Source organism: Ciona robusta, chromosome 1, assembly GCF_009617815.1.
Source record: "Ciona robusta chromosome 1, ASM961781v2".
Lineage (NCBI taxonomy): Eukaryota > Metazoa > Chordata > Ascidiacea > Phlebobranchia > Cionidae > Ciona > Ciona robusta.
In genome coordinates, this window is record NC_143235.1 from 13,620,427 (window position 1) to 13,645,267 (window position 24,841).

General features: G+C 35.6%; 2 protein-coding genes and 1 long non-coding RNA gene across 7 annotated transcripts in view; 2 read left to right on the plus strand and 1 right to left on the minus strand.

The window, feature by feature from the left end:
- LOC149743504 (uncharacterized) overlaps nt 1-7,933 on the plus strand; it is a 31,197-nt gene extending 23,264 nt beyond the window's left edge. For both annotated transcript variants that reach the window (XM_089885121.1, XM_089885130.1), the window contains exons 39-53: nt 101-220; nt 533-719; nt 1,168-1,317; nt 1,735-1,882; nt 2,415-2,581; nt 3,001-3,099; nt 3,469-3,598; nt 3,950-4,120; nt 4,555-4,766; nt 5,005-5,169; nt 5,531-5,759; nt 6,221-6,366; nt 6,684-6,950; nt 7,278-7,410; nt 7,659-7,933. In XM_089885121.1, coding sequence (XP_089741247.1) covers nt 101-220; nt 533-719; nt 1,168-1,317; nt 1,735-1,882; nt 2,415-2,581; nt 3,001-3,099; nt 3,469-3,598; nt 3,950-4,120; nt 4,555-4,766; nt 5,005-5,169; nt 5,531-5,759; nt 6,221-6,366; nt 6,684-6,950; nt 7,278-7,410; nt 7,659-7,822 — 2,488 coding nt within the window. In that variant the 3' untranslated portion in view covers nt 7,823-7,933. The remainder of the gene's footprint in view (nt 1-100; nt 221-532; nt 720-1,167; nt 1,318-1,734; nt 1,883-2,414; nt 2,582-3,000; nt 3,100-3,468; nt 3,599-3,949; nt 4,121-4,554; nt 4,767-5,004; nt 5,170-5,530; nt 5,760-6,220; nt 6,367-6,683; nt 6,951-7,277; nt 7,411-7,658) is intronic.
- On the minus strand, nt 2,517-4,073 carry LOC149743505 (uncharacterized). Its single transcript, XR_016385756.1, has 3 exons — nt 3,935-4,073; nt 3,336-3,378; nt 2,517-2,596 (listed from the first exon to the last, which is right to left on the minus strand). It is a non-coding gene; the product is annotated as an uncharacterized LOC149743505 (long non-coding RNA).
- Nucleotides 7,934-10,984: 3,051 nt separating the features above from the next.
- On the plus strand, nt 10,985-23,915 carry LOC149743506 (potassium voltage-gated channel subfamily A member 1-like). Of its 4 annotated transcripts, none has more exons than XM_089885238.1 (11): nt 10,985-11,152; nt 15,313-15,450; nt 15,562-15,727; nt 16,940-17,137; nt 18,968-19,191; nt 20,384-20,510; nt 20,951-21,281; nt 21,709-21,844; nt 22,072-22,207; nt 22,457-22,666; nt 22,987-23,915. In XM_089885238.1, the coding sequence occupies exons 1-11, from the start codon at nt 11,084-11,086 to the stop codon at nt 23,244-23,246; spliced, it is 1,995 nt and encodes a 664-aa protein (XP_089741364.1). In that variant the 5' UTR covers nt 10,985-11,083; the 3' UTR covers nt 23,247-23,915. The 4 variants fall into 4 exon arrangements, with proteins under 4 accessions (XP_089741364.1, XP_089741372.1, XP_089741383.1 ...); XM_089885246.1 differs by having other exon boundaries at nt 15,316-15,450; XM_089885257.1 differs by having other exon boundaries at nt 11,013-11,152; nt 15,196-15,450.
- The last annotated feature ends 926 nt before the right edge of the window (nt 23,916-24,841 follow it).

Below are 24,841 nucleotides of genomic sequence, written 5' to 3' on the forward strand. Positions count from 1 at the left end.
CCAAACACATAGTGTATTCATACATCTTATGCTCACTGTCAAGTTATAACATAAGGTTTCCACCTAACAGCAACATAACCTCATATATTTAACATCCCAGGTTCCCAATGCTAACTGGTACAACCAGAATGGACATGCAATGGAATGAAGCTTCCCAACCCATGGTTAGGTTCACAGACAACAAGAACTTGTGGAAAATGTCAACAGAAATAAACCTCAGGTTGAGTTTGTGTAAAACATTATGAATATTAGAATTTCAATGCTTGTTTAAAGCAAACAATTTAATGTTGTCCATTTAGAATCTGACTCTTAACATAGGTGTCTTTTGGCAAGCGCACATTTGCGCCCCTGAGCAAGCAATTGTACCAACTTAGTGGTTTTTTACAAATTATTAAAATTTTAAGCCTTTGTCAGCATAAAAATTATAACCACTCATACATGGTAACTTGTAAGCAGATATAAGAAGTATCAAACGAAACACCCATGTTTTAAATATTATAAAACTTAAATACCCATTGTTTGTTAACTCTAGAACTTGGCAAATCGGCCGATCAGCTTTTGGGTTCACCGATGACACGAATGAACTTACCATGACCCCTGTTAGGGGAAACACCGGCAGGGTCACAGGGTTCACTGCGGGGTTCCTTGACACAGAAAACACGAGATACGAATGCAACATCGATATCGCGTACAACATGGCTGTCACTTGTAACAAAATGGTTAGTTTAATAGTTTGTATAATAATCTTCTATTCTATGTGGGTAAGGCCCTTTTGAGGACCTGTGATTTAGGCCAGATTTGATCTGTTACCCCAACACCCAAGAAGCCCATTTCTTTCAGTAAGTATAATAGTCTTACATTAGTATTGGATGGATTACCATAATTCTACATGAGTGGGGTTTTACTGCAAGACATGCAAAGGAATACTGCTGCGTATGATAATAATATTCCATAGTCTTATAATGTATTGTATCAAGTCTGACCTATTCTATATGGGTAAGGTCCTGCAGCGTGAGGTGCATGGTCCCAAGATTTATGCCAGGATTTGCCCATTACCCCAAGTCTGGCCTAAATCCAAAGTCCAATGGGATGGTTTAACTAACATCTTGCATATATAGAAAATAGATATTATATCGAAGAGTTATTGAAACATCTATGTCAACCCAGGTGTCATCCACCCCAAGAGAGGTTTGTCACTTCATCGTCCCGTCTCGTTGGCTTGGGTTAACTGAGCAATCCATTTGTGCTGCCATGATCCCACCCCTTGTATATACTGCTGCATATAAACCAGAGATCTTGAAGACAATGATAAGGGAGGTAAGAATATAGGAGTGGATGTAATACTAATAACTTTATTTGTCTCCTTGATTGCAGTAGCGAAAATGAAAAAATATTTATAATGAAAATTAAAAAAATATTTATAACTTCGAAAAATAAAAAAATATTTATAACCCAAAATATAAAATATAGGGACAAAGCAACAGTTGTTAAAACATGCTTACAGGTTGCTACACCTAGCACACAAACAAATATAACTGGTTTTGTACAGTATTCTATATGAGTGAGATCCTGTGGTCTGAATTTAGGCTAGAGTTACCAAGACCCTTAGCCTACAATGTGTAGTTAATATAAATGTGTGCTTTTTGTTAAAATTATACTAAAATAAAAAAAAGTGATTTCCCAAACTGAACATATAACTTTTATTTTAAATATTTAAACTCAATTTATTTCCAGAACTTCCACTATACTGATGAACACTCATTGGATGTTATAGCAACTTACCTGACCAAGAGATGCAGGAGAGTGGTCAACAATGTCCACTCTCATATTAACAATGCTATGCATGAAGTTGTGAGAGGAACAGGCTTGCCTATTGATGAAGGTAAATATTTAACTCATACAGAATATAATAAAGGGGTTTGATATATGTTCTTGCTCCCAAACTCAGTAGTTAGAGTTAGGACACCTGCGTTGTAACCAAAAGGTAACAGGTTGTATACAGCTACCATTGTCGGAGTATGTAGCAAAACTACATATGTTAATTTGAAAGCACGCATAAATTTATTAAAATAAAACATATGTTATGTGTATACTCCCCACACTAAGCCTCAATGGTTGGTCTGCCTACTTCTAGCTCAGAGGGTATTCGTTCTTTTTTTTCATTCATATTAAATGTTGGAACATATATTACATCCTTGTCTCTGTCTATCTGTTGTTATAAACACTGTTTCAGTTAAACAAGCATTGGCCCTTTCCACTATTTTTAACCACACCCCGCGCAAAGCCTTATACGTTTCAGCCCTTTACCAAAATACTTAACGACAATTGCTGTAAGCCAGTAATCCTGTATTGGTTATCCAAATGCATCACTGACTTACCAATGTCCTATAATCACATATGACCATTACATCTAGATATTGCTGTTCGTGCATTGGTAAACATGATGGTTAGTGACTATGTATGGATGGCTCCCGGCAGAGGAATCACCAGGTCACCTGAACAAGTCTTTGTTAGCTTGCTTGAAGGAATAACATACCATGTTATACAACCTGCTATACAACTATCGAAGACTGCATGTGAGGTAAGATAGACTGTTCTGTAATAAAAAAAATGAATAAAAAAACAATCTCCCACAAAGTTACATTCGTGGTAGCTCTTAAACAGACATGAGATGTATAAAACAGAACACTCGTGTTATAACGTTTATCGTATGCCGGCCACATGAGGATAAAGCAGATTACATTCATTGATATAAGTGAGCTTCTATAGTGAAGCTTAGCAGATTTTAAGATCAAGTTTGCTGGATTTTTTGAATGTTTAACTGTATAGTTTAGTGGGTTCAAGATTTGATACTATAAAGGTGAAGATCTAAACATGTTTGAAGTTTACAGACCTTATTGCAAAACAGATAATAGCAAAAAAATAAAGCTTTTGCTTCAAATGCTAAAGTTTTTTTCAATATTGCATTTTTCTGTTTAACCACATCTTTATTCTGTACAGGTTGGACAATACGTTAACAGATTGTCTCCTGCTGTTAGTAGAAGTGTGACCAACATAAATGTTTCTGCTATTCTCGACGGTGGTTACCAAATGGCAGAGGTTAGTAATGGCGTGTAAAAAATGAACATTAAACACATACCTTCATTGACTTAGTGTTTATCAAGCCTTTTTTAAGATAACATTCGGTTTATTAATAAAGAATTTACATATAAGTAAATGTATAAAAAGAAAACAAAAAATATATTATAGGGTGGGAGGAGCACATTTTTTATTTTATTTTTTAGCCCATTTGTTAGTTAACAAAGAACGTTTTTGATAGTAAACAAAACACCCACCTTACTCTACGTATACTCCTTAAAAAGTTTGACTTTCCAATTTCTGCAATTATAGTATATCATCAGGCATGCTTAAATTTTTCTAGCAAATTTATTTTGATAAATAATGCCCTAATAAGTTATTGTTTTTCAGACTTACTACAACACCATGTACTTGCTAAACAAAGTGATTTGCTCCCCACAGAAGGTTATTCCTGTGTATTTAGATCTCTATGATAATGCACGCATCAGTGACTTTGTTTGGTCATACATCATGAACACAGGTAAAATTACTTATGTGTTGTTATTATTAATGGCATTGTTTATAAACACACTGTAATAGTTTGTGCAACTCGACTGTAGACATGAGAGTGGCAACCATGAACAAGTTACTCAAGTTCCCACTCTCAAAGATATAAATTACCAAACCAACCAAATGTCATGTCTGCTTATTCACAAACTGCAATAGCTGCAGCAGCTCGACTGTGAGTATGGGAGTGGCAACCGTGGTCAAGTCACTTAAGTTCCCACCCACTAGAATATAAATGACCGAACCAACCAAAGTTCTCTTATTACCTATTCAGCAAAGAGTTTTTAAAAACAGTAGTGACACCACCCACCATATTTGTCCCCAGGTGCGATCAGCAAATCTATCTTCTCTCCAATAAGCCAACAGATGATAACTTATGACGGCCAATACTATGAACTTCCCCAATGGAGAATGGATGAATGCGCATACGTGTTTCACACCGATCCAATCTATAATAGATTCACTGGATATGTTAAAGGATCAAGCAGCTTCCTGGGTATGTAATGCTAAGTTTTAATACATTACACATTTTAATACAAAACACATACAATATAGACTGGTTCAATACGATATACATGTAACACTAAGTTTTAATGCTGTAAACTTCATATTTAATGCACACAGTGCTGTAGCACAGTGAGAACCTACTTATAGTCTAGTGAATATAGGTTTTCATACTTTTATCATTGCAAGCATTTGTGTGTCAGGGGAAGACACTTAACTGCAGTTGCTCCAACCAAGTAGACCTACATAAAAAATATAACAATCACCCAACAAACAAAGTTAGATACGTGGTAACTCGTAAGCAGGCACAAGGTGTGTAAAACTGAAAACCTGTGTTATTATGATTCTCATTGCTCCGCCACGATAAAAAAGTAATATTCATATCGATATATTATCAAATCTCTGACATAAACTCTGTGCCCACAGCTGTTCCTGGATACTTGGTTGAAGCCACATTCGATCAACAGATCTACGTAACCGACAACACAGGTGTTCGTACCAAGGTACAATTCCCATTCATTGGAGGCAATACCATTGAATGTGGGGTGTATAGTAACGAATATGGATATTGTGAAACTGCGGATTTCAAAGTATTCATGAAATACCTGCCAAAGAGGATACAAATTAACCACATCGTGGTAAGTATTTAAATTATGTGGCAATAATGAACTTCTAGAAACAAAATAAAACCGTTTAGGCTACATTTTACAAACCCAATCACATTGCAAGCTATACATTATAACTACGATAACAATATAGTACTGTGGGCAAAGGTGGGACTATAATAACTTTTTATTTGTCTCTTCCATTTTGGTAGCGAAGATTTAGAAATATTTCAATCGAAAGGACGGAATAACATTTATGTTCTTTTTCTAGATCAAGAACCCGATTTATGTAACTGGTTTGATGGGAACATACAATGAGGGTTACGAGGTCAAGCAACCCCTTGTAAAACCTGATGGTTCAATTGCAGCTGATGTTGCTGACTTCCAAACCTCATTTAGTCTCAGTGGAAGCAGTCAGTGTGTAGTGTCACAGCAGGTAATGTCATTTGTTTTACTCACATTATTTAACCTTGGACTTCATTCCCATGCTAAATTGGTAAGAGTTCTAGACTCAAAAGAAAAAAATACCCAAAAAAACAGGTGTATGAACCAAACACTTGTATTATAACAACTGTCCTAACCACTTAAGGTTAAACAATGTATATTCATTAATCTTAATAAGTAATACTTTAAGTAACTGATTCATACACCTTGTGCCCGCTTCTTTAAGTAGAGTAATATGTTATAATAAACAGTTATTTGTTTGAAAACTTTAGAACTTAGTTTAGTAACAAAACATTTTCAATTTATTAACTTAACAAATATTAAACTCTTATTCAAACCAAACCCTTCTGCAGAGAATCCACGACCGATCTCATCAAGGCCCAGGATTCCAGGTTTGCAAACAAGCATTCAACTATCCAAGCATACAAACCATCGCACGAAACCAACCAACTTACTACAACTCATTCCTCCAAGCTTGCACAGATGGTTGTGCAACACAAGAGGATACTTGTCTCTATGTTAATGAACTTGTGGATGAGTTGCGCTTTAGGGGAATCCCAGCAAAACAGAGCCCAGCCTGCTGTAAGTATTCTCGCAAAAAAAGCAATAACTATAGTATCGTGGGGTAAGACGGGACACATTTACCACATAATGTACAATTATCTTGATCATGTTTTAAACAATTAAAAAGGGAACCGTGAGAATGCTGTTTAGAGTTCTTTGAATGTTCTTTGTTTGCCATTAAATGGGACAAAAAATATATTATAAAGGTGTCCCATCTTCTTTTATCCTACTATATAACAGTTTAAAATATTATATATTATAAATGAATGTATATAAATTTGTAGTTTTATTTCTAAAGATAGTAAGGCTTGATGTAGATAATATACAGTCAACTTATAACACAACAACAGTAATATGACGCTTTGTGTAAAAATATACTGCCAACCTATTTTAACAGACAAGTTATCAACAACAGTAACATGATGCTCTATGTAAAAGTATATGGTTGACTTATATTAACAGAATTTTTATCTTCACAGTGAAATGCAACCGAACACCCACCCCATCCCTTACCACACCACAACTGCACATTCTTGTTTCACTGAGTCAAGACACACAACAACTTGATCCTCAACGATCTCTTAGACTTCTTGTTTCAAAGGCACTTGCTAAATATCAGGCAATGGTTAGTAAGGGATAGATGAAACTTATTTATCTTTACATGTTATTGTATCTTAAACTTGTTTTCTTTTGAATGAATTTAACTTGCCTTATCCTCGCATGATTGCTTAACAATAGTGTGATAACATATGAGTTAACATTATGTAAATTTGTGGTTGATTATTTTTCTGTATAACTGACAATTCAAACAACCCATAAGGAACCACTAGACAGGAGCAAATTCTTGTTAAGTCTCTTTAAGTATTATGCCATGGGAGATAAATATATTATTAATTCCCAATTCAGTGTTCAACATAAATAACGGTAACATTTTTTTTTCAGGGAATAAATGGAGCCAGCATTGGACTTATAACATACGGTGGACAAGGTGGACTTTATCAACCAATGTTTAACACAATAAACGACAACACAACTTGTAGCGATCAAGACGCTATTATTAGCATCATAAAGAAACTGGAATTCAATGGACCACAGTACCATTCATCTTCTACTGTTGCTGCTGTTAAGTTTGCCATGCAAAACACCATGCAAGCCACTTCAGGAGTTGTGAAGAGTTTGCTCGTACTCGCTCCAGAATCACGTGAACAGGTGGGCGAATTTGAGTTAGTGTAGCTTATTTATCCTTGTGTAGGCGGCAACGACAGTCATCATACCATGGGTGTTTTGTTACATAAACCTTGTGCCATCTTATGAGTATCACATATGTTACTTTGATGGTGAATGTTTTTAATATGGCTACTAATTTGGACAACCGGTCAGTGATCACCACGTTGGAGCAAGTGTCTTGCAAAAGTCAGTATCAAGCGGTGAACCAGATATCCTTCGCTTACAACGTAACCATCCAACATCTAACCTATTCTTACATAAGGGGTTATAAATAATGACCCCAATATTTATCTGACCCCTTTATTCCAGAATATCGCACAAGTCAACATGAATGGTTTGATTGACATCATCAACAACGATATGACATCATTGCACCTGTGGTCGCCCCTGACAACAGAGTTATGTGGGGAACTTGGAATCGAATCTGTTAGAAGGACTGGAGGTGTGTTCACTTAATTTATTTAAATGGATGATGAATGAATGAATAAATGGAAAAAACGAATGAATGAATGAATGTAGCTGTTTATCCTCGTGTGACCAAAAAACGACAGTCCTTATACGGGTGTTTTGTTTCATACAACTCGTCCATAGTAATAGTTACTATATTCGAAGAGAATTAATACAATTTATGTCAAGGCGTATAATCAAAGAAAACTTTTGTATAACGTTGGTAATCTGTTTACGTCACAGGAGCTTGTGTTGACGTCAAACAACCATCAGCACGTGACCTTGCATCTTCTATTATGACGTCACAACAGCAGAAGCTCGGGTCACGTGTGTCATGTACCTGTCATGTGGCAAACTACTACACTGGGTTGATCGAGAACAAATGTTCCTCGTCGATCACTTTCTAAGTGACGTCATCACAGATGACATCACGATCCGGACTCCCTATCAGTGTTAAATGTAATCTTGTTTTATTATAGCCGTTTGCTCGCGATAAAAAAATACAATTCGCTCATTCATATGAAGTCTCATGAATATGCTTAGGGCTTAACTAGCAGGTATCTCACATTCTGCGCTAGCGACTTTAAATAATCGATAATGTTCTAAAACTTATGGAAACAAGTTTAGGAACTAAATAAAATTAGGAAAGTACGGCGATGTGGCACAGCGAATAAACAAGGGGCAGTGGGTTCGAGACTCAACGCTGTTACCATTGTTGGCTTAGATATGCTTGAGCAACCAAGCAATCTTATGGGTTGTTTAAATTATCAACCATACATTAAAAAACTCTATCTAAAAACGGTTTCCTATAGAGGTAAAAACGCGGTCATGTGGCACGAGGTGTATTAAAAAGAACACCAGTTTTATAATGACGGTCGCTTCCCAGGCCATGCAAGGACACAAGTTCCATTCATTCAGGGCAGTTGTCAAAAGTTAATTAAGTTTTAACCGCAAGACGGCAGTCAAGAGCGTGGATAGCGAGAATATTGGAAATTTTAACAAAAGTAATTACGCGTCTGTCATAATCATTTATTTCCGGAATTAATATTAATGGTTGTTACGTCATTATCGAATAAGAAAAGCGTCGAATGTGGATCAAGAGTCAAAACTATTTTCTTAAATATCCTGATGACGTTCTTATTTTGTCGTTTACGACGTCATATCCTGGCAAATACATCTATTGTGGTGAGTATTGTTTCGCGAAATGACTTTGTTTTATAACACTGTGGCACAAAGTTCATATTGTGACGTCACTTACTGTCGCGATTTCGGTGTCGCGTTGTCACTTTATTCCTTTACGTCATAATACATTTGATTGATGATCCGTTTGTTGTTAACAATTGGAATCGTCTCCCATTGTCATAAAGAACTTCTTTCCAGGGTGTTTTTATTCTATTTCTATGTTAATAATTGAATCACGTTGCATTATGACGTAGACATCAAAGAACAATCGATCGATTGTCGATTATTTTGTCGACTTTGTTTCGAGAAGAGACTTCGACAGCGAAGTAGCGACGCCGACTTTGCAGAACATGGTAGCGGGTGTCGCAGCTTGTAAGTTTCCGCAGCGCGATTATGTTGCGTGCAATTTTTAGATTTCGTCGTTTTTTATATCTGCTTTGTTTGGTAGCGTTTCTTTAAAAGGGCGATCTATTTTGCGCAGCTTTGTGACGTAACAGAGAAGAGTATTGTCTTGTGTTTTGATTGGACTTGACTTTTAGGAATATCTTGGAAATGATAAGAAAACATTTGTTGTTGTTTTATATCTTCACATCGTATCTACTGCTCTGTAAAAGATCTTTGCTTCGTCTCGTCTTATCTTTGTTCTGTCGCGAACGTTCTGTTCTCTTACGGCTTCTAGAGCCCATGTGGTTTCGAACACAGTGTTTCATTGATAACAATCGGTGCGACAGTCCTTACTATGACGTCACAATCACATCGTCGCGAAACCGCGGGTTCCATAAGCTGGTCAATTGTTATGGACAATTTTAAACAATGGAATATCGCGAAAAGAAACGAATTATTCTGGGAAGAATTATTTGAGACAGAAGCAAAAATTGAGAGTTAATTGAAGCGCAGACTTACGGTACAAAGTAACGCAACTGTAACAAGTGGCCGTTCAGTTATTGTTGTAGCCAGAAAAGGTTGTGAATTATTTATTAATTCGCCCTAAAGAGCTTTTGCTATTTCTAAAGCTACCGTTGTCTAAGTCAGTGATCATTAAAAAGAATTCAGTTCTAACTAGAATCTTAAGGTTTTAAGTCGAAGGTTTAACCGCCAAGATAGAGTTGGACAAGTTCCTACAGGTAACTGAGCGTAGGGTCAATAATTAGGTTTCGAAGCCTGTAGCCATCTTCACGTCAGGGGTTCGGGGAGATATTCAATATGGACACACAACGTTCATCTTAATAAAGAACGATCGACCTCTGTAAAAACTCTTTCTTTTTTTCCCAAGACGTTCCTTTGCAAGCTCTGCCCTTCAATCGATATCTTCTGTACCTAGCTGGTGTTTTTATAACCTGCATTTATTCCCTTAATGGGTAAAGTAGGATTGGGTTTGCAGTTTTCGTGCATTAGCTATTTATAATATGCGATATATTTAGCAGCGGTGGTGTATTATGAGCTGAAAATAGTTGCTTTCAAAAATGAACTCTGCATGTTCGTTAAGACAGGAATAGCTGACGTTGTTATTTTTAGCTGCGATTGGACATACGATATTCGACCCGCCTTCACGTCTACTTTTTTTAACAGATAAACACCTTTTTTAACGCGTTTTCCCTATATATGGACTCGCACTCGGATTTAGCGGCATTTTGTAAATCCGTCGCTATGTTATAACAATAGAATGTAGGTTATTAGGGTCAATTTAGCGTCAGTTCAAGATATGAAGATCAGAATTAGACAAAAAGGGAATTGTTGGGAAATGTTAAAAATCCACAGCAATTATTGCCTTATATTTTAGGCCCCGAAAATTGCGCATCGAAAACTGCGTTGCAAACAACATTAGTATCGATCGAAAGACAATCAAAACTCCATTACTGCCAAAAATCGTGTCTGGAAATTTAGGTATGCTTTACCTATGTTCTCCGCTTTTCTAAAGTTTGGGGTAATGCCAGAGTTAATACTGGTGCAGAGGAAATAAACTTCCGTAAAGGTATTAACGTTTAAATATAGTTAATAACCAATGATTCGAATAACCACATTGTTGTATATAGTAGTGTGGGAGAAGATGGGACATCTTCCCGTTCTATTTTCTCGAACCATTTGGTAGTAAGCAAAGAACGTTCAAAGAATTATATACCGTATCCTTACGACTCTCATAGACCGTTGTTAACTGTTTAAAACACGATCAGGATATTTAGATATTAAGTGCTAATTAAAGGTCCCGTCGCCCCCACCCTCTACTATATATTACAGACGCTCTGTGTCTATTCGAATGTAGGTTTTTTATCTTTAGTTTTGTACGAAATGTATCATGCTATAAGCTCGGTCCATTTAGGCTTTCGCTAACGCCTTGTACTGCCGTCGTAATTACATCGTAAAAAGTAACCTAACTTACCTTATTAGTTTCTTAACGCAACCAATCTATTCTTAGGCCTTCAATAATTCAGTATAAGCTTAGCTAAAAGTAGGAGCACTGTCCTAATGAGTTAAAGTTAGTAAGTGCAATGATATCTGTTGCCGCCAGCAACGTACATACACGTCAAGGCGATTCACCACCCTACACAAGAGATCAGGTAAAATATTTTTATTTTTTTTTATTTTTTACATGAAAATATATCTTTTTTAAATGGCCGAATTCGTTCGCTTGTTTTGTCTGACTACGTATAACAGTAATCTTTATCATTGTTTTTTTAAAGATTAAGATAGTAATAATCTTTTGACGGACAACTTTTCTGCTTTGGTGTAAATAAGCATTTAGTTATATACAATGTAAATTAATCGGTAAAGCCGATGTTATTGAATTGAGTGTGCAAACGACTTACTTTATTTTTATAAATATATCTATAATCAATATAAATCCTGCGCTGTTTAGTTAACTTATACGAAAAAGGAGGTTTGTCGCATAACATGTTAACGTAGATTAGTAGTTACCGCATCATAACATGATTTTTATTCCTTGTATTACAATGAAAATATATTTAGGATGAAACGGTCATGGCGGGCGTGGATTTGACTTTATTTTTACAAATATATTGTAAAGAGGTCGGGGAAGATAGGACACTCTTAGCACATATTATCCAAATATTCTGATCGTGTTTTAAACAATTAACAACGGTCCATATGAAAGTTGTGAGGATACGGATTTATATATTTCCGAATGTTCTTTGTTTACCAAATTGGATGAGAAAATAGAATGAACAGGTGTCCCATCTTCCCCCACCCTACTATAACGAGTATCTAAATAGAAGTTTCTATATTAATGTCTCTGGGTATACATTTCTACGAGTATCGGCTGTCATTTGCCAAAATTAAACGCCGATCAAATATATTAATTCGCTTCGGGTATATATTACCCATTTTGAAGGATACGTCACTCGATCTTATTTTACGCTACAGTGGTACCCGTTCAATAGACTACCAGTAAACTTTTAACGTAGCCGCATGCGCTGTGTCTATCGTTTATAATTATTTCCTTTGGCGTCATTAATAATTCATATGTTATTTCTATTTCAAAGCAGTGCTTTACGTTTACGGTGTAGGGCGAACCATTTTAACCGTGCCCAATAATGTTTGTAACGTTTGATCAAATCTGATTATTTACGTTTGCAGGTGTTTAGCGAGTTACCAATACCGCATGTGTTGCGCGAAAGGGTTTCTTTGATTAGGTTACTAATACGTCCCCTAATTGTCAGCCATGCTTCGTTATTTTGCATCATTCATCATTCAGTAGCCATGCACCCTGTTCATTAGGTTTTTGTTCATTAGTTGGAGAGGATTAAAAGCGAAAACAAAGGCGACCATTTGTGTAAATTTTAGTCGCGAGTGTGTGTGTGTTTATGTTGTACATAATGTAGTACGCACCACGGAAATAAACACAAGGATAGCAACGTCAGTGAAAAGTTGAGTCTCTGGTTTGATTTATGGAATCTTTTCGCTGAACCCGTGTGACGTCATTTGATGTGACGACACAGATGCATAATCGTTAAGTTGTTACGTGTTAATCGTTTCATTGTGATGTAACAACTCTTTGAACGGATTACTTGTTGTGTAATACACGTCCTTTATCGATTCGAGCAAAGGTAGGATTTCCCCTTTGTCACTGCAGCGTATTGCAGGTAAACGTGTTGCCGGACTGATATTAAACTCAAGTGATGCCGGATATTTTTAACCCCGCTTGTGCCTGAACCGTATAAAACTCCCTAACTCGAATGTCTAAGCCCTACCCCTCCTTCTTTTTTAATACGAGATTTATAAAAGAGAGTTGTTTCTTCGGTATAAGTTGGCCCTATTAGGACAATTTCATACTTGTTTTTGTGTCTTCGGTAAATCTACAGTTTTAAATAAGTACTATTATAATAAGTTATATAAATATAAGAATATAAAACGTTGGATAATACACAAGGTTTTTTATATCTTGATGACGTCATGCTGGGTATTATACAAGCGGCAGTCTTTAATAGCCTTCGTTGACGAAGCAAAAATATAAATAAATGAAATTAATATGACGTAAGAGCTCTGTGTGACGTGAAACAAATGGCGTCATTGGCAAGTGGCCCAAAGCAAATCAGTTAAAAGTTATCACATGTACCCGACTAAGCGTAATCCCGGCACCTGATGGGCTGAATCTCATGTCCCATGGCGTGTCACGCTGTAGGTTTTTACCCACGTAAAAAGTATTCGTAAATTTGGTTAAAATAAAACGGAAACACTGGAAGTAAAATATCGGAGCGTGAAGTAACGCTGCAATTAAAACTATGTCTCATTGTGATTCGCATTGGCGAGCCGCATTCCCTACGGAGGCTACGCAAGGCAGAATAATCTTTTCTTGATTACGAAGGTATCATTTGAACGTTGCGAAGCATTCGCGGATATATAGATCGCACCGTCTCGGGACCATACGTATGTCTTCAGCTGTTACGCAAAGTGAAGGCTTCTTTTGAGTTATTAGAAGGCTCATAAACTACTGGGGAAACGGAATTTTAATTCGTGGAACAATTAAGGACTGGCTTGTTTATATTCAGGAATAAAAACAGGCCTTGTTTAATGCAAGGTCAAACAAATAGTTTTTATTAAAGGTAAATTTAGAGAATGTAGTAAAGCTATATGATAAAGGGCGTGTATGTCAACAATGGTTAAGTCATGCCTATTTTAGCCTGTATAGCTGCTCGCATGTTGTTAATGGATAGACATCAGAGTCGCAATATAGAGTAAATAAAAAGACTTTAAGATTAAAACGCGCTATTTTATCCAAGAGGAAAATTATACCAAAATCAGCCGTAGATAATTAAATGCAGCGTTTATACTAACTCTAATTTATTATTGAATAATAAAAAAATACTCTAACTTAAAAAATATAACTATTTAGTGCATATGGTATTATGAACGTTGTTTAAACATCAGAGAGATTTTATAAATGTTCATGCACAATAAAATATATAGTTTATCTATCAGATCACGATAACGAAAATAGTATTAATTAAACCCATTAACCTATTAGTATTGGTTGTGACAAGACCTGTTGTTGATTAACCTTATATGCGACTCGACCCAGTTTAAATTAAATATAAAAAATAAGTTTAGGTTGTCGCCTCTGTCACCCCTTTTAAAAGTGGTTCAACTCGCGAATAAAATCCATATATCGCAAAGCAGTTTTAGCCGGAAGATACCGGGCTATCGATTCTATATAAACCACTATAAGCGGACCCTTCGTTTTAGTCTGAGCTCTTATAACAAGCTATAGATCCGGCGTGGTCAGGGTAGCTAGATTCTCAGTTTGATAATATGCTTTGTTATATGCAGCAGGTGTATATGTAGCTCCGGTATGGGGTTTATTATAGGGCGAGTTGGATTTATTTTTGTTTCCTTTAAGAGTAACCAAATAGGGATAATTATACGTTTATATGGCAGGTGTTATATTTTAAATACCTTCTGTGTAATTGTATAATACATAAAATATTGTTTTAGACGTTTGTTTATAATTGGTTAGTTTATAAAATAGGTCATATTGCGTATAATGCGTATTTACATGCATACATAAATAACACGAAGTGCTACGGTTTGTTTGTAGTAGGTAGGGGTAAGATGGTTTATGTTTTCGCTGTCTTTTATCAACCCATTTGTTAGCATATTTACAGAATTATAAAGCCGTTTCTACACGACTCTAAAAGAGCGCTGTTTATTAGTTAAAAATGATTAGCAAATATGTGATATTATGTGGTAATCGATTCTAATCTTATACCACACAGCACTATAGTGAGTTTCTAGAAGCTGTTGCTTTTACATAAAGCTTTTAAAACTTTTTAAGTATTATAACTGATATTATAAACATTAACGGCTACAGTATTTTGACACTGAATTCTCGCCGTACGGTCGAGTGGTAGACGAAACATTGGTATAGTAGGTTGGGAAAAGGTGTGACACCATTTCTTTTTATTTTCTCTTTCTAATTGCTAGTAAACAAAATATATTTGAATATTATGTGGTAAATGTAAAACACACCCGGAAGTGAAAACTATATTCCCATATACGTTGTTGACGGTAGCACTGCCCCTTTTTAAAATGCGCTCCCTTGTTCTAAGGTATTTTAGATCAAGTTAATTTCCATTACCTGTCGTAGTTTGATCGGCAAAGGACTTTTTGGGCTCTAACATCAATTATTCTACGATAATACAAAGTTGTGGTGCTTAAAACGATCTGCTTCGTAAATCGGTTAAAATTCGATTTTGATCTCAAGCAGTCTGGCTCAGCAAGGGCAGTAAGTCTGTTGGATGAAGTTCGCATGAATAACCAGGAATTGTCTGAGCGAGATGATGACAACAGGATGAGGGATATGCACGCAGACAGGGCAGACCAAAACAACTCCCCGAAAGTAGTGAGTTTTTAAGATATCTATGTTAAAGTTTACGCGGAAAATTATTTTACGATTCAAAACTTTTTTGAATTGAAAACTTTTTTTTACGTAACAAAGGATATTATGACGTAGATATCGCACCGTGAGAATGGAAGTCATTTATCTTCTGGTAGCTTAGGAAACTCCCCTTCTGTTAGGGGTAAAGATCGCCACAGAAGTTACCATGGCAGCGATTCGAGAACGGAATCGCCACCCGAATCGTTAAAAGTGGATCAATCGCGATCAGATATCAAGAAAGGTTGGTCGATTATGTTCAAAACATTTAGAGTAAAGCTTGGCGTTGCTATTGATTAAAGAATGTGACGATGAATCGTAAAGATTAGTGTGTATGCATTGGATAAATAAATGTATTTGTTGCAGCTTGTAGGTATTTAAGATTAAGTGTTTACATTTAAAGTTAAATCCGTCGACATTATAATCCAAATACTTGTCATAAATTAGGAAAATTTAATAAAAGCCTCTGAAAAAAAGATTGGACTAGCTGTAGAAAGAAACTTTTTTATAGAAGACACCTACTGTTCAAGGTGTTTTTTGCCTGATATGTAGTTTGTTAACCACTCAAACATAATGTATTGCATTTTGGTTTTGACTTTTAGCTGTGGTTTAACTGACAGATTGTACACTAGTTCGCTTCTTTTTAAAATTTGTGAACATTAAAAAAACGCAATTTTAGTGGGTAAAAAGTTGTTGGCTTTTAATTAGTTTAATTTGCTTATACATTCACTAAATATTTTCCAGTTGGTGTATATAAACTTGGTTATTAATTTCACGTTAAGAAATATAAGTTTGAAAGCCAGGTGGGCGTGTAGGGATGTATTGAAACACAAAAGTAATGAATGTCATGCATAGACCTTGTATTGATCCTACTATGACGTATGTGACGTCACCAAGAGATCTCTCTTTGTAATAAAGCAATATAAGTTGCCATAAATGGAATGTGGCAGAGTTATTGCTTTTTTATTCTCTTGGGTTGTCTTATATTATTGGCCTCTCTTTCAACTTTCAACTATGGATTTAAATGCATTTTTGAAGTTCAAATTAAAATGTTTGGGCAAGATTAGGTTTGTGTAATTTATTCCATGAAAGATGTTTACAAAAAATGTTTTTTTTTTGCACAGTCTAAATTAGAAACTACACAATTTAATTAAAAAACAAAAAACAAACAAATTTTGCCATCTAAGACAAGCTTCCAAATATTACTTTTATGTTTTACTTTTAAAACCGTATCAAATTTATTTGTTATGCCAACACCAAGTATATCACTTAAAACTGAGCTAAACCATTTGTCCATTCTATATGATATTAGTTTATTTTGCTGCTAATTTCTATCTCTTTGCTGTTTTATTTAATTTTTTTGCGTTGTTTGTTTTTATGAATTTTCACTACTGTATTCAAAGATGCTTATATATTAAAATTTATCTTAAATGTTTAACCTATTTCTGTTCTAAAGGTTCCAGTACCACATTGGGGAAATACCCTTCGAGTGAGCTAAAATATGAGGGAGTTCCCCGAAGGCATAAATCTGATGGAGACGTTGAAGCTTCACATGAAACGATCAAAGACACAACAACGTTAATTGAAGCACCTACTGATCCCATGCTACTTGGATATTCGTGTGGTCACCTTAATAATGGGGTGGACGATGAAGGTAAGTCAAACTTGTCTTCATGTGTGTTGTATGAAACTTGTCCTCCTGAGTGTTGCGTGCTAGGTGTTCTGAATATATTCTTCACATTCACTTAGAATTAATGTTACTTGCTCTAACTTTGCGTAGCTGGAAAACGACACTTGTTACAACATCGGTTATACCTCGTGCCAACCTAAGAGTTACCATGTATGCTACTTTGATGTCATGGTATTTGTAACATAAACTTGACGTTGCTTTCTTGGCAGTTTCTGTAAAATAAATGTAATTTGCTCATTTAACAGGCAGAAATAAACAACCAAGATTGGTCCCAAATGTACCATTGTGTTATTTGTTTTTCTTAGCCAAGCAAAATGTTTGTTAAGACTGGGATTGACCTGTAGATTCAGTGTGTCATAATAGCAATTGACATGTTCATTATTTATGCTTTTTTACTTTTGGGGTCAACTAGTGATTGCCACGTTCACAATGAATACTTTGTACATAAGAACTATGATTTTTAAGGTTAGACACAGATATTTAAAAGGTTTTCATGTGTGCTATGAGTCGAAAAAGGTTGTGGACTGTTGGTTAATGTGTTTAGGCATGTTACGCCTATTTGCCCTATTACTATCATGGGGAACAATACCTTTAATTTTGTTGGTTACCCTTGACATATAGAGTTTAGTGTATCAGATTCATTTAGTTATATTATAGCCAGTTTCATACATGGCCCATGATTATACAACAGAAAGGATCAATACACCTGTTAATTTACCTTATTTTAAGGTGTGTGTTGAGTCTCTTGGTCACTTGTTATTTAAATCTTTGTCTTGACAATTAGAATTAAGACAAAATATTGTAAACTTCCATGGTCAGTATTGTCAGTTAATAAAGTTTAAACTCTAAAGTTTGAATTTTCTCCAAAATATTCAGCTACTTAATCCAGCTGCAGATGTATTAAAATAAGAATCTTTTCAGCAATAAAGAAACTCTTTTCTTAATAAGCCTGAACAGTAACGTTACCGATTGTCGTGAATAATTTATCAAAAATCACTTTATTTCTGATCAGTCCAGTGATTAAGGCAACGTTAAGAAATTGAATTATTTTCCCAACCCCCCTTGCAGGCTTAACTATTTCTTATATCCTTTACATAAAGCAAATCAATATTTTGTCCTCAGTTTAAAATCGGTACCTAATTATTCCAAAGAAATATCGAGTCTAGTAATTCTGGTCCCATCGTGATTACCTTCCCCACTTACCGTTGCACGAACTTTGCCTCATCGATTGGTTAATAACATTTCTATGTTTTCTCTGTCATCTTTAAATTATTGTAATCGGAAACTTGAATTGAGACCAGATCAATAAGTTCTTTGAAATTTAATAAAATTCGAGCCCGGGGTCACTTGCCCCGCTTTGTTTATTTGCCCTTTGTTCAAGCTCATGCTTAAACTTTTTAAAACATATCTAGTCATCAGTGTAGATGTTTCAATTTTACCTTTGTGTTCGTAATACTATAGGAAAGCAAATGACATTTTTTACTAAAATAAGAAAGTTCGACATAGTTCACTCTGGCAAGGTAAATATTAAATAAAGATGTTCTGCTTCATTTGAATATTAACTGCATATTGTTCACAATTTAACATTACAGGATAATGATTGGAGTACAAAACGAACAGTGTACACATGAATAATATGTCTTATACTTTCTTTATAAGCATGTGTGATGTAACTATTAACTATAACTGTAAAACTGTTGATTTATAACAGAATAGAGTGTGCATATACTGAAACAGTTATATATAACATTGGTATTAGTTTACATTAGAGTTATAACACCTTCACCTCCACAGAGCCCAACTACCCAGGAAATTACGGAGCTTGCGTTTGCTGCTCTCGTGTGTCCATTAATGTATCCGGACAAATATACGAAACCCAGCTTCGGACGTTGGAGCAATTCCCTGAAACATTACTCGGCCATGCGGATAAAAGAAGGAAATTTTACGACAGAATAAGGGACCAGTATTTCTTTGACAGGAACCGCCGAGCATTTGATGCCATTCTTCACTATTACCAGGTGACTTTATTCAGATAATAGATAACTTGGTTAAGATCGACCTGTACAACCATATTGACTTATTTGGAAAATTAAGCCTTGAAATATGGGTGTAGGCATAACTATAAGACTTAGGGTCACCCTTGAAAGAGCGTTGACATTATATGTTTTAACTTTCTACCCTTTCTTATGCTTCTTAGCCTATCTTGTAAAACCACTTTTAGCTTCCTAGCTTTTACCGTAAAACAGCTTTTACCATGCTGTTGTCTATACAAGCCAGCAGAGCCAAATAATGTTGCATTCACCACATTAATTAACAAAATTTTGTAGGTTTGACAACTATGAGTATAACTGTATTTTAGAGGTCACCTCAGATTTTGCTAAAAAAAATCAAAAATAGATGTTATGCCTTTGAACATAGAGTAGGAAGCAAAATACAAAACTTATATTTCATTGCGTTCTTTCATCTGTTATAGATTCATAATGTCTATTATTAGCAAACACACAAGCCTTTGAACCTGTGGGATGATTGTTATGATGTCATAATAGAGTTTGTTACATTATTGGTTCCTTGAAGATGGAGCTCTGTTGATCAATGTTAAGCTAGTTAGCCCACATAAATGTGGAGACCATTAATCTTCTCTTCAATTTTTGATCATGGTTCAATCGATTGTAGCCTTTTAGCCGAAACTAGCGTACTTTAATCAAGCTGGAAAAGACTTTGTAGAATTTGTGAATTTGTGATAAAACGGTTGAATTTAGGATCTTAAATCTTACTTCGATGTTATATCAAGTTAAAATTCGGTTCGATTTAGGATTTTTTTTTCGAAGTAATGAACGGTTGGATTAAGGTTCTTAACATAACTTTGATGTTATAGGCTGTATAGATGCTGCCAATTCTTAGTATTATATCAAATGGTTGTACATTAGTTGCAATCAAAACTGTAGGTAAATATATAGTAGGACATTTTTACTCTACAATGATTGGTTGCTACAATGATTTCATTCTCTTTTATCGTTACATAGTAGTAAACATAAATCTTTACTAAATTGTATAAGTGTAACTTTTAAGGTTCTTAAAGAGCGTTGTTTTCTCAAATATGAAACAATTAGAAAATCAAGGATATTATGTACTAAGGGTATCCATCATACACACAGTACTATATACAACTTATGTTATGTTTATTGAAAGCATTTCTTTATAAACTTACAGAGTGGCGGTCGCCTACGACGACCAATGGACATATCTGTTGATGTGTTTGCTGATGAGATCAAATTCTTTCAACTTGGAACCGAAGCAATGGCTAAGTATCAAGAGATTGAAGGATATGTGTTTGATGGTAAGTATTTGTAGATAGATACTGGATTTGTACAAATGTGTAATGTTAGGTTCATGTTGGCTAACTTTTAAAACACATTCTAAACACATTCTATGTTTTAAAAGTTGTAAAACTTAAAAATGTTTTAAAACAAAAAAAACTCTGTTTTAGGATTTATAAAAGCCTTTGCCCCGCTATTTCGAGTCCACAAACAAGCATAGCCAAAGTATGTTGTACTGTCCCAGTGTCCCTATTATTCAATGAAGTTCCCTACAAAAATGGCATGTTGTGTAATTGAAATTAGTACCTTTAAATGTAGTTTAAGTTTGTTTGATTTTTCAGAGATTTTTCCGTAAGATTGATTACCACCAGCTACCTAAGGGATACCAAGTTACTTAAAGCTAGCCTTTTATTATACTGTTAAAGTTTTAAAAGCCCCATGGTTTGACTACATCTCACAGATTCAGAATATGCAAAGTATGGGAACGCACTTTCCCCAGCCATGTACGAGAAAAAGCGAAAAAAACTCCCGAAAAATAAATATCAACGAACTGTTTGGTTGCTCTTTGAAAAACCTGAGAGTTCGAACCCAGCACGTGTTGTTGCCGTCATGAGCATCTCCGTGATCTTCCTTTCCATCATCTGCTTCTGTCTTGAGACTGTACCAAGCTTACAGCATGCATGGATAGATAAACTTAATGCAAGTCGTCCAATGCCAGCAGCAGAGACAGCAAGTGAAATCACCAGTTCTCCACAGTGGGATGTTACAGATAAAAAGAATCTAATTATGAGGTGGGTTGATGTCATAGTGTATGGTTTGTAATGTCATACACTTTAATTGTTATATTGGAAAGATTTTGGATCATCATATATCTTCAAAAAGGTATTTTTTAAGTTTGTGGCCTAGCCTATTTCGTTAGTTGTTTACACAAGGCCTGTCATAGAAAGTATGAAAACACTTGATAAAATTAGCTTAACTTGTGCTTTAAACTGTTTCAGTACTTTGTCAATACCCTATAGCTTTATATTAAAACTGTTGCTTGTATATATAAAGCTGTGTTTTCTTTGTGAGTTGTTATCCCACCACATCACAGACATCATGTGATACTACCTTACACGCATCACATTAAGAATAACTCTGCACATGATACTTAAATAGCTTCCATAGCACTTAACTCTGACGCTGCTCTCATGGGACCTAACAAAACTACGCTTGCAGTAACCTTGACCCCAATGCCATCAACGCCAGCAATCCAAATGTTACGGGTATCTCAAGTAAGAGATGGGTCCCTCACTTTACGCAGAACCCCTTCTGGATTATTGAAACCATATGTATATGTTGGTTCACTATTGAGGTATATAGAAATACATTATGTTGTGTGTTATAATAAATTTTAAACAATTTTTCTTGTCTTATTTTATTTATTTTTTATTTGATAAACTGTACATTTAAGATTTTTGTTTCAATTTGTAAGTGGTTTGGCATCGCATGCCATGTGAAAACTAGGCTACATTTATCGCATTACTTCTTACACCATTATACCTTGTCAACATTACCATAATATAATATACCACCTTCCAGCTTTCATGCCGATTTCTCAGCTGTCCGACCAAAACAAGTTTTTGTTTTGATGTTTTAAATATTATTGACTTGGTGGCGATTGTTCCTTACTTTGTAACAACTGCATCACTAGCTACAGCCACTGATGAAGCTGAAGGTAAAAAACCATTTGTGACTTGTAACAGGTTCGCCATTCCCTACCTTTTATAGCCAAAAGTTGGCTTTTTACCCCTCCTTAAGGCAGGATGTGCTTCAAAATAAGCAGGAAGTTCTTGTTTAGTTAACAAATAACTAGGAGGAAGTTCTTGTTTAGTTAACAAATAACTTTGGTAGTTACCCATCACATAAAGATAATAAATTTGATTCATTAAACATAGTAGAAATGATAACCCTCCTTTCATTACAGACACACAGAATTCATCGAAAGGGATTTCTCTTGCGTTCATCCGTGTTGTAAGATTAGTTCGAGTTTTTCGAATATTTAAATTATCGCGTCACTCCACCGGATTGCAGATACTCGGCCAGACACTCAAGTCAAGTTTCAGGGAGTTGGGGCTTCTATTGTTCTTTGTTCTTATCGGGGTTATCTTGTTTTCCAGCGCAGTCTACTTTGCAGGTTACTGTTTATTTTATACATATTGTTAACATATACACCTCATGCTTACTGTTAATTTATATCATGGCTGTCTAGCCTGTCTTTGTATATACCAGGCACATGTAGTGTATTCATGTACTTCATGCTTGCTGTCAAGTTATAACATGGGTGTCTTCATATACACCTCATGCTCACTGTTGACTTATAACATGAGTGCTTATACACCAGGCACACATGGTGTATTTGAATCTTGTTGTTGCATTTCACCCACTCACACCAACAACAATGAAAAATCAATAGTTCAATACATAAGTTGCCATACTAATCTTAATTTGCTACAGAAATCGACGCTCAGCTTCCAGAAGGCAAGCAAACTTACTTCAAGAGCATACCAGATGCGTTTTGGTGGGCTATAGTAACCATGACCACAGTGGGGTATGGTGACATGCATCCTATAACAGTAGCAGGGAAAATGGTTGGCAGTGTATGTGCATTGACGGGGATCTTATGTCTTGCGTTACCGGTTCCTGTTATTGTTTCAAACTTCATGTATTTCTACCAAAGAGCTGTGGCCAACAAGACGAGGGACGATATGAAATGATCAAACCATCATTGAACAACCCAAGCAAAGCTATATAGCTGTATAGTTATACCAAACTACCTATTCAGACATGCGTACTAAGATATTTTCTCACCAAGTAAAAATGCAGACATGTTCCAACTGTGAGTAACATTCTCTTGTTTTGTAAACTATTTGGTATAAAGTACCAAGGATCTCTGGTTCAAATCCATGCCAGGGTAGATGGGCATATTTGTATTATTAATTGAACCAAGTTACTGTATACTACTCACAATGCAACAATGTTAATATTGTATCTAGATTTATATTTTAAGGTGTGCTTTCGTTCCCATACTTAATCAGAGTATTTGTGTTTATTGAACATTGTATGCAATGCTGGTTCTATTCTGTACTGTTGAGGACCTACAGCGCCACGATATAGCCTAGCGTTGGCGTAATAACCTGGCACTGATACGAAATTGCCAACTATTAAATGAGCGCAAAGAACAAGGTCTATAATCTAGATCAAAACTTCTGCCAACAGCGAACTTTTAATGTTGTTAGAATCCCAGGACATCAGTTGGTTAAGTGGGTTACGCTGAATGTCATTTTTTTGTACTTATTTAAATCACCATCATGATTATCGTGGGTACGTCACTTCACTTGCGCTGACGGAATGTTATAGAAATATTAAATATATATAATACTGTTTTTGGTGTTTTTATATCAAGTTTATATGAATGAAAGTTTTTATCCACGCGTGGCAACGATGGTCTTTATAACATAGGTGTTCTTCTCGGACACATCGTGCCCGCTTTCGAGTTTCAACGTGTTTAACTAAGGTGCTTGTTTTTTTCTGTGTGGTTGAGAATTTGGACAACCCATCAGTGGCCACTGAGTTTAAGACACACATGCTCAAGACACATACGCCCACAATGGTAGCAGCGTCGAGCCTCGAATATATTACCTCTGGGTTACAGACAGGCGCGCTAACCACTATACCACGGCGCCAAAGGAGTGAACAACGGAGTGCGACTTTCCAGCGTACAGCTGTTAGCATATATTAAACTATTCATTTATCACTTTAATTATACTTTCAAATGTCATATTCAAATTAACGCAGAAAAGAAATGAGAATTAACAGCAACAACACTGTCCGTACAGCACGTACCAGACGTAATGAATGGAAAGCCTTCAAGTGTGGCTGGTAAACTATGTAAGAAGCAACATGGAGTATATTTACCAAGCACGGCCTGTAGAGATACGGCCTAGGAGGTCGTGTACTAAGCTACATAAACAAACAACCAGTTAGGTATAACACATGGCTTGACATTCTTGGAAATATAGCGGAAGCTGTTGGTCATTGACATTGTGACGTAACGATTCAACGAATTATGACTCAATAGAACAAACCAAGAACCGTGTTAAGTTTAGCGGATGTATAACTTTTGTGCCTGGGTGTGCCTTTACATTGGTTCCAAAGCGAGATTACTAAAAAATTTAGTTGGTCCAAAGGTATAGTAGGGTGGGGAAGACGGGACACCTTTAGTACAAAATATCCAAATATTCTTGAGGATATGTTTTTATAATTCTTTGAATGTTGTTTACTTGCTACCAAATGCGACCAGAAAATAGAA

Excerpts from the sequence above, each read along its gene's own strand:
- LOC149743506 (XM_089885238.1), top strand. The coding sequence starts at position 11,084 with ATGATATCTGTTGCCGCCAGCAACGTACATACACGTCAAGGCGATTCA. Across the intron at positions 17,138-18,967 it reads TAATGGGGTGGACGATGAAG|AGCCCAACTACCCAGGAAAT; the intron begins GTAAGTCAAACT and ends TCACCTCCACAG. Across the intron at positions 22,667-22,986 it reads CAGCGCAGTCTACTTTGCAG|AAATCGACGCTCAGCTTCCA; the intron begins GTTACTGTTTAT and ends AATTTGCTACAG.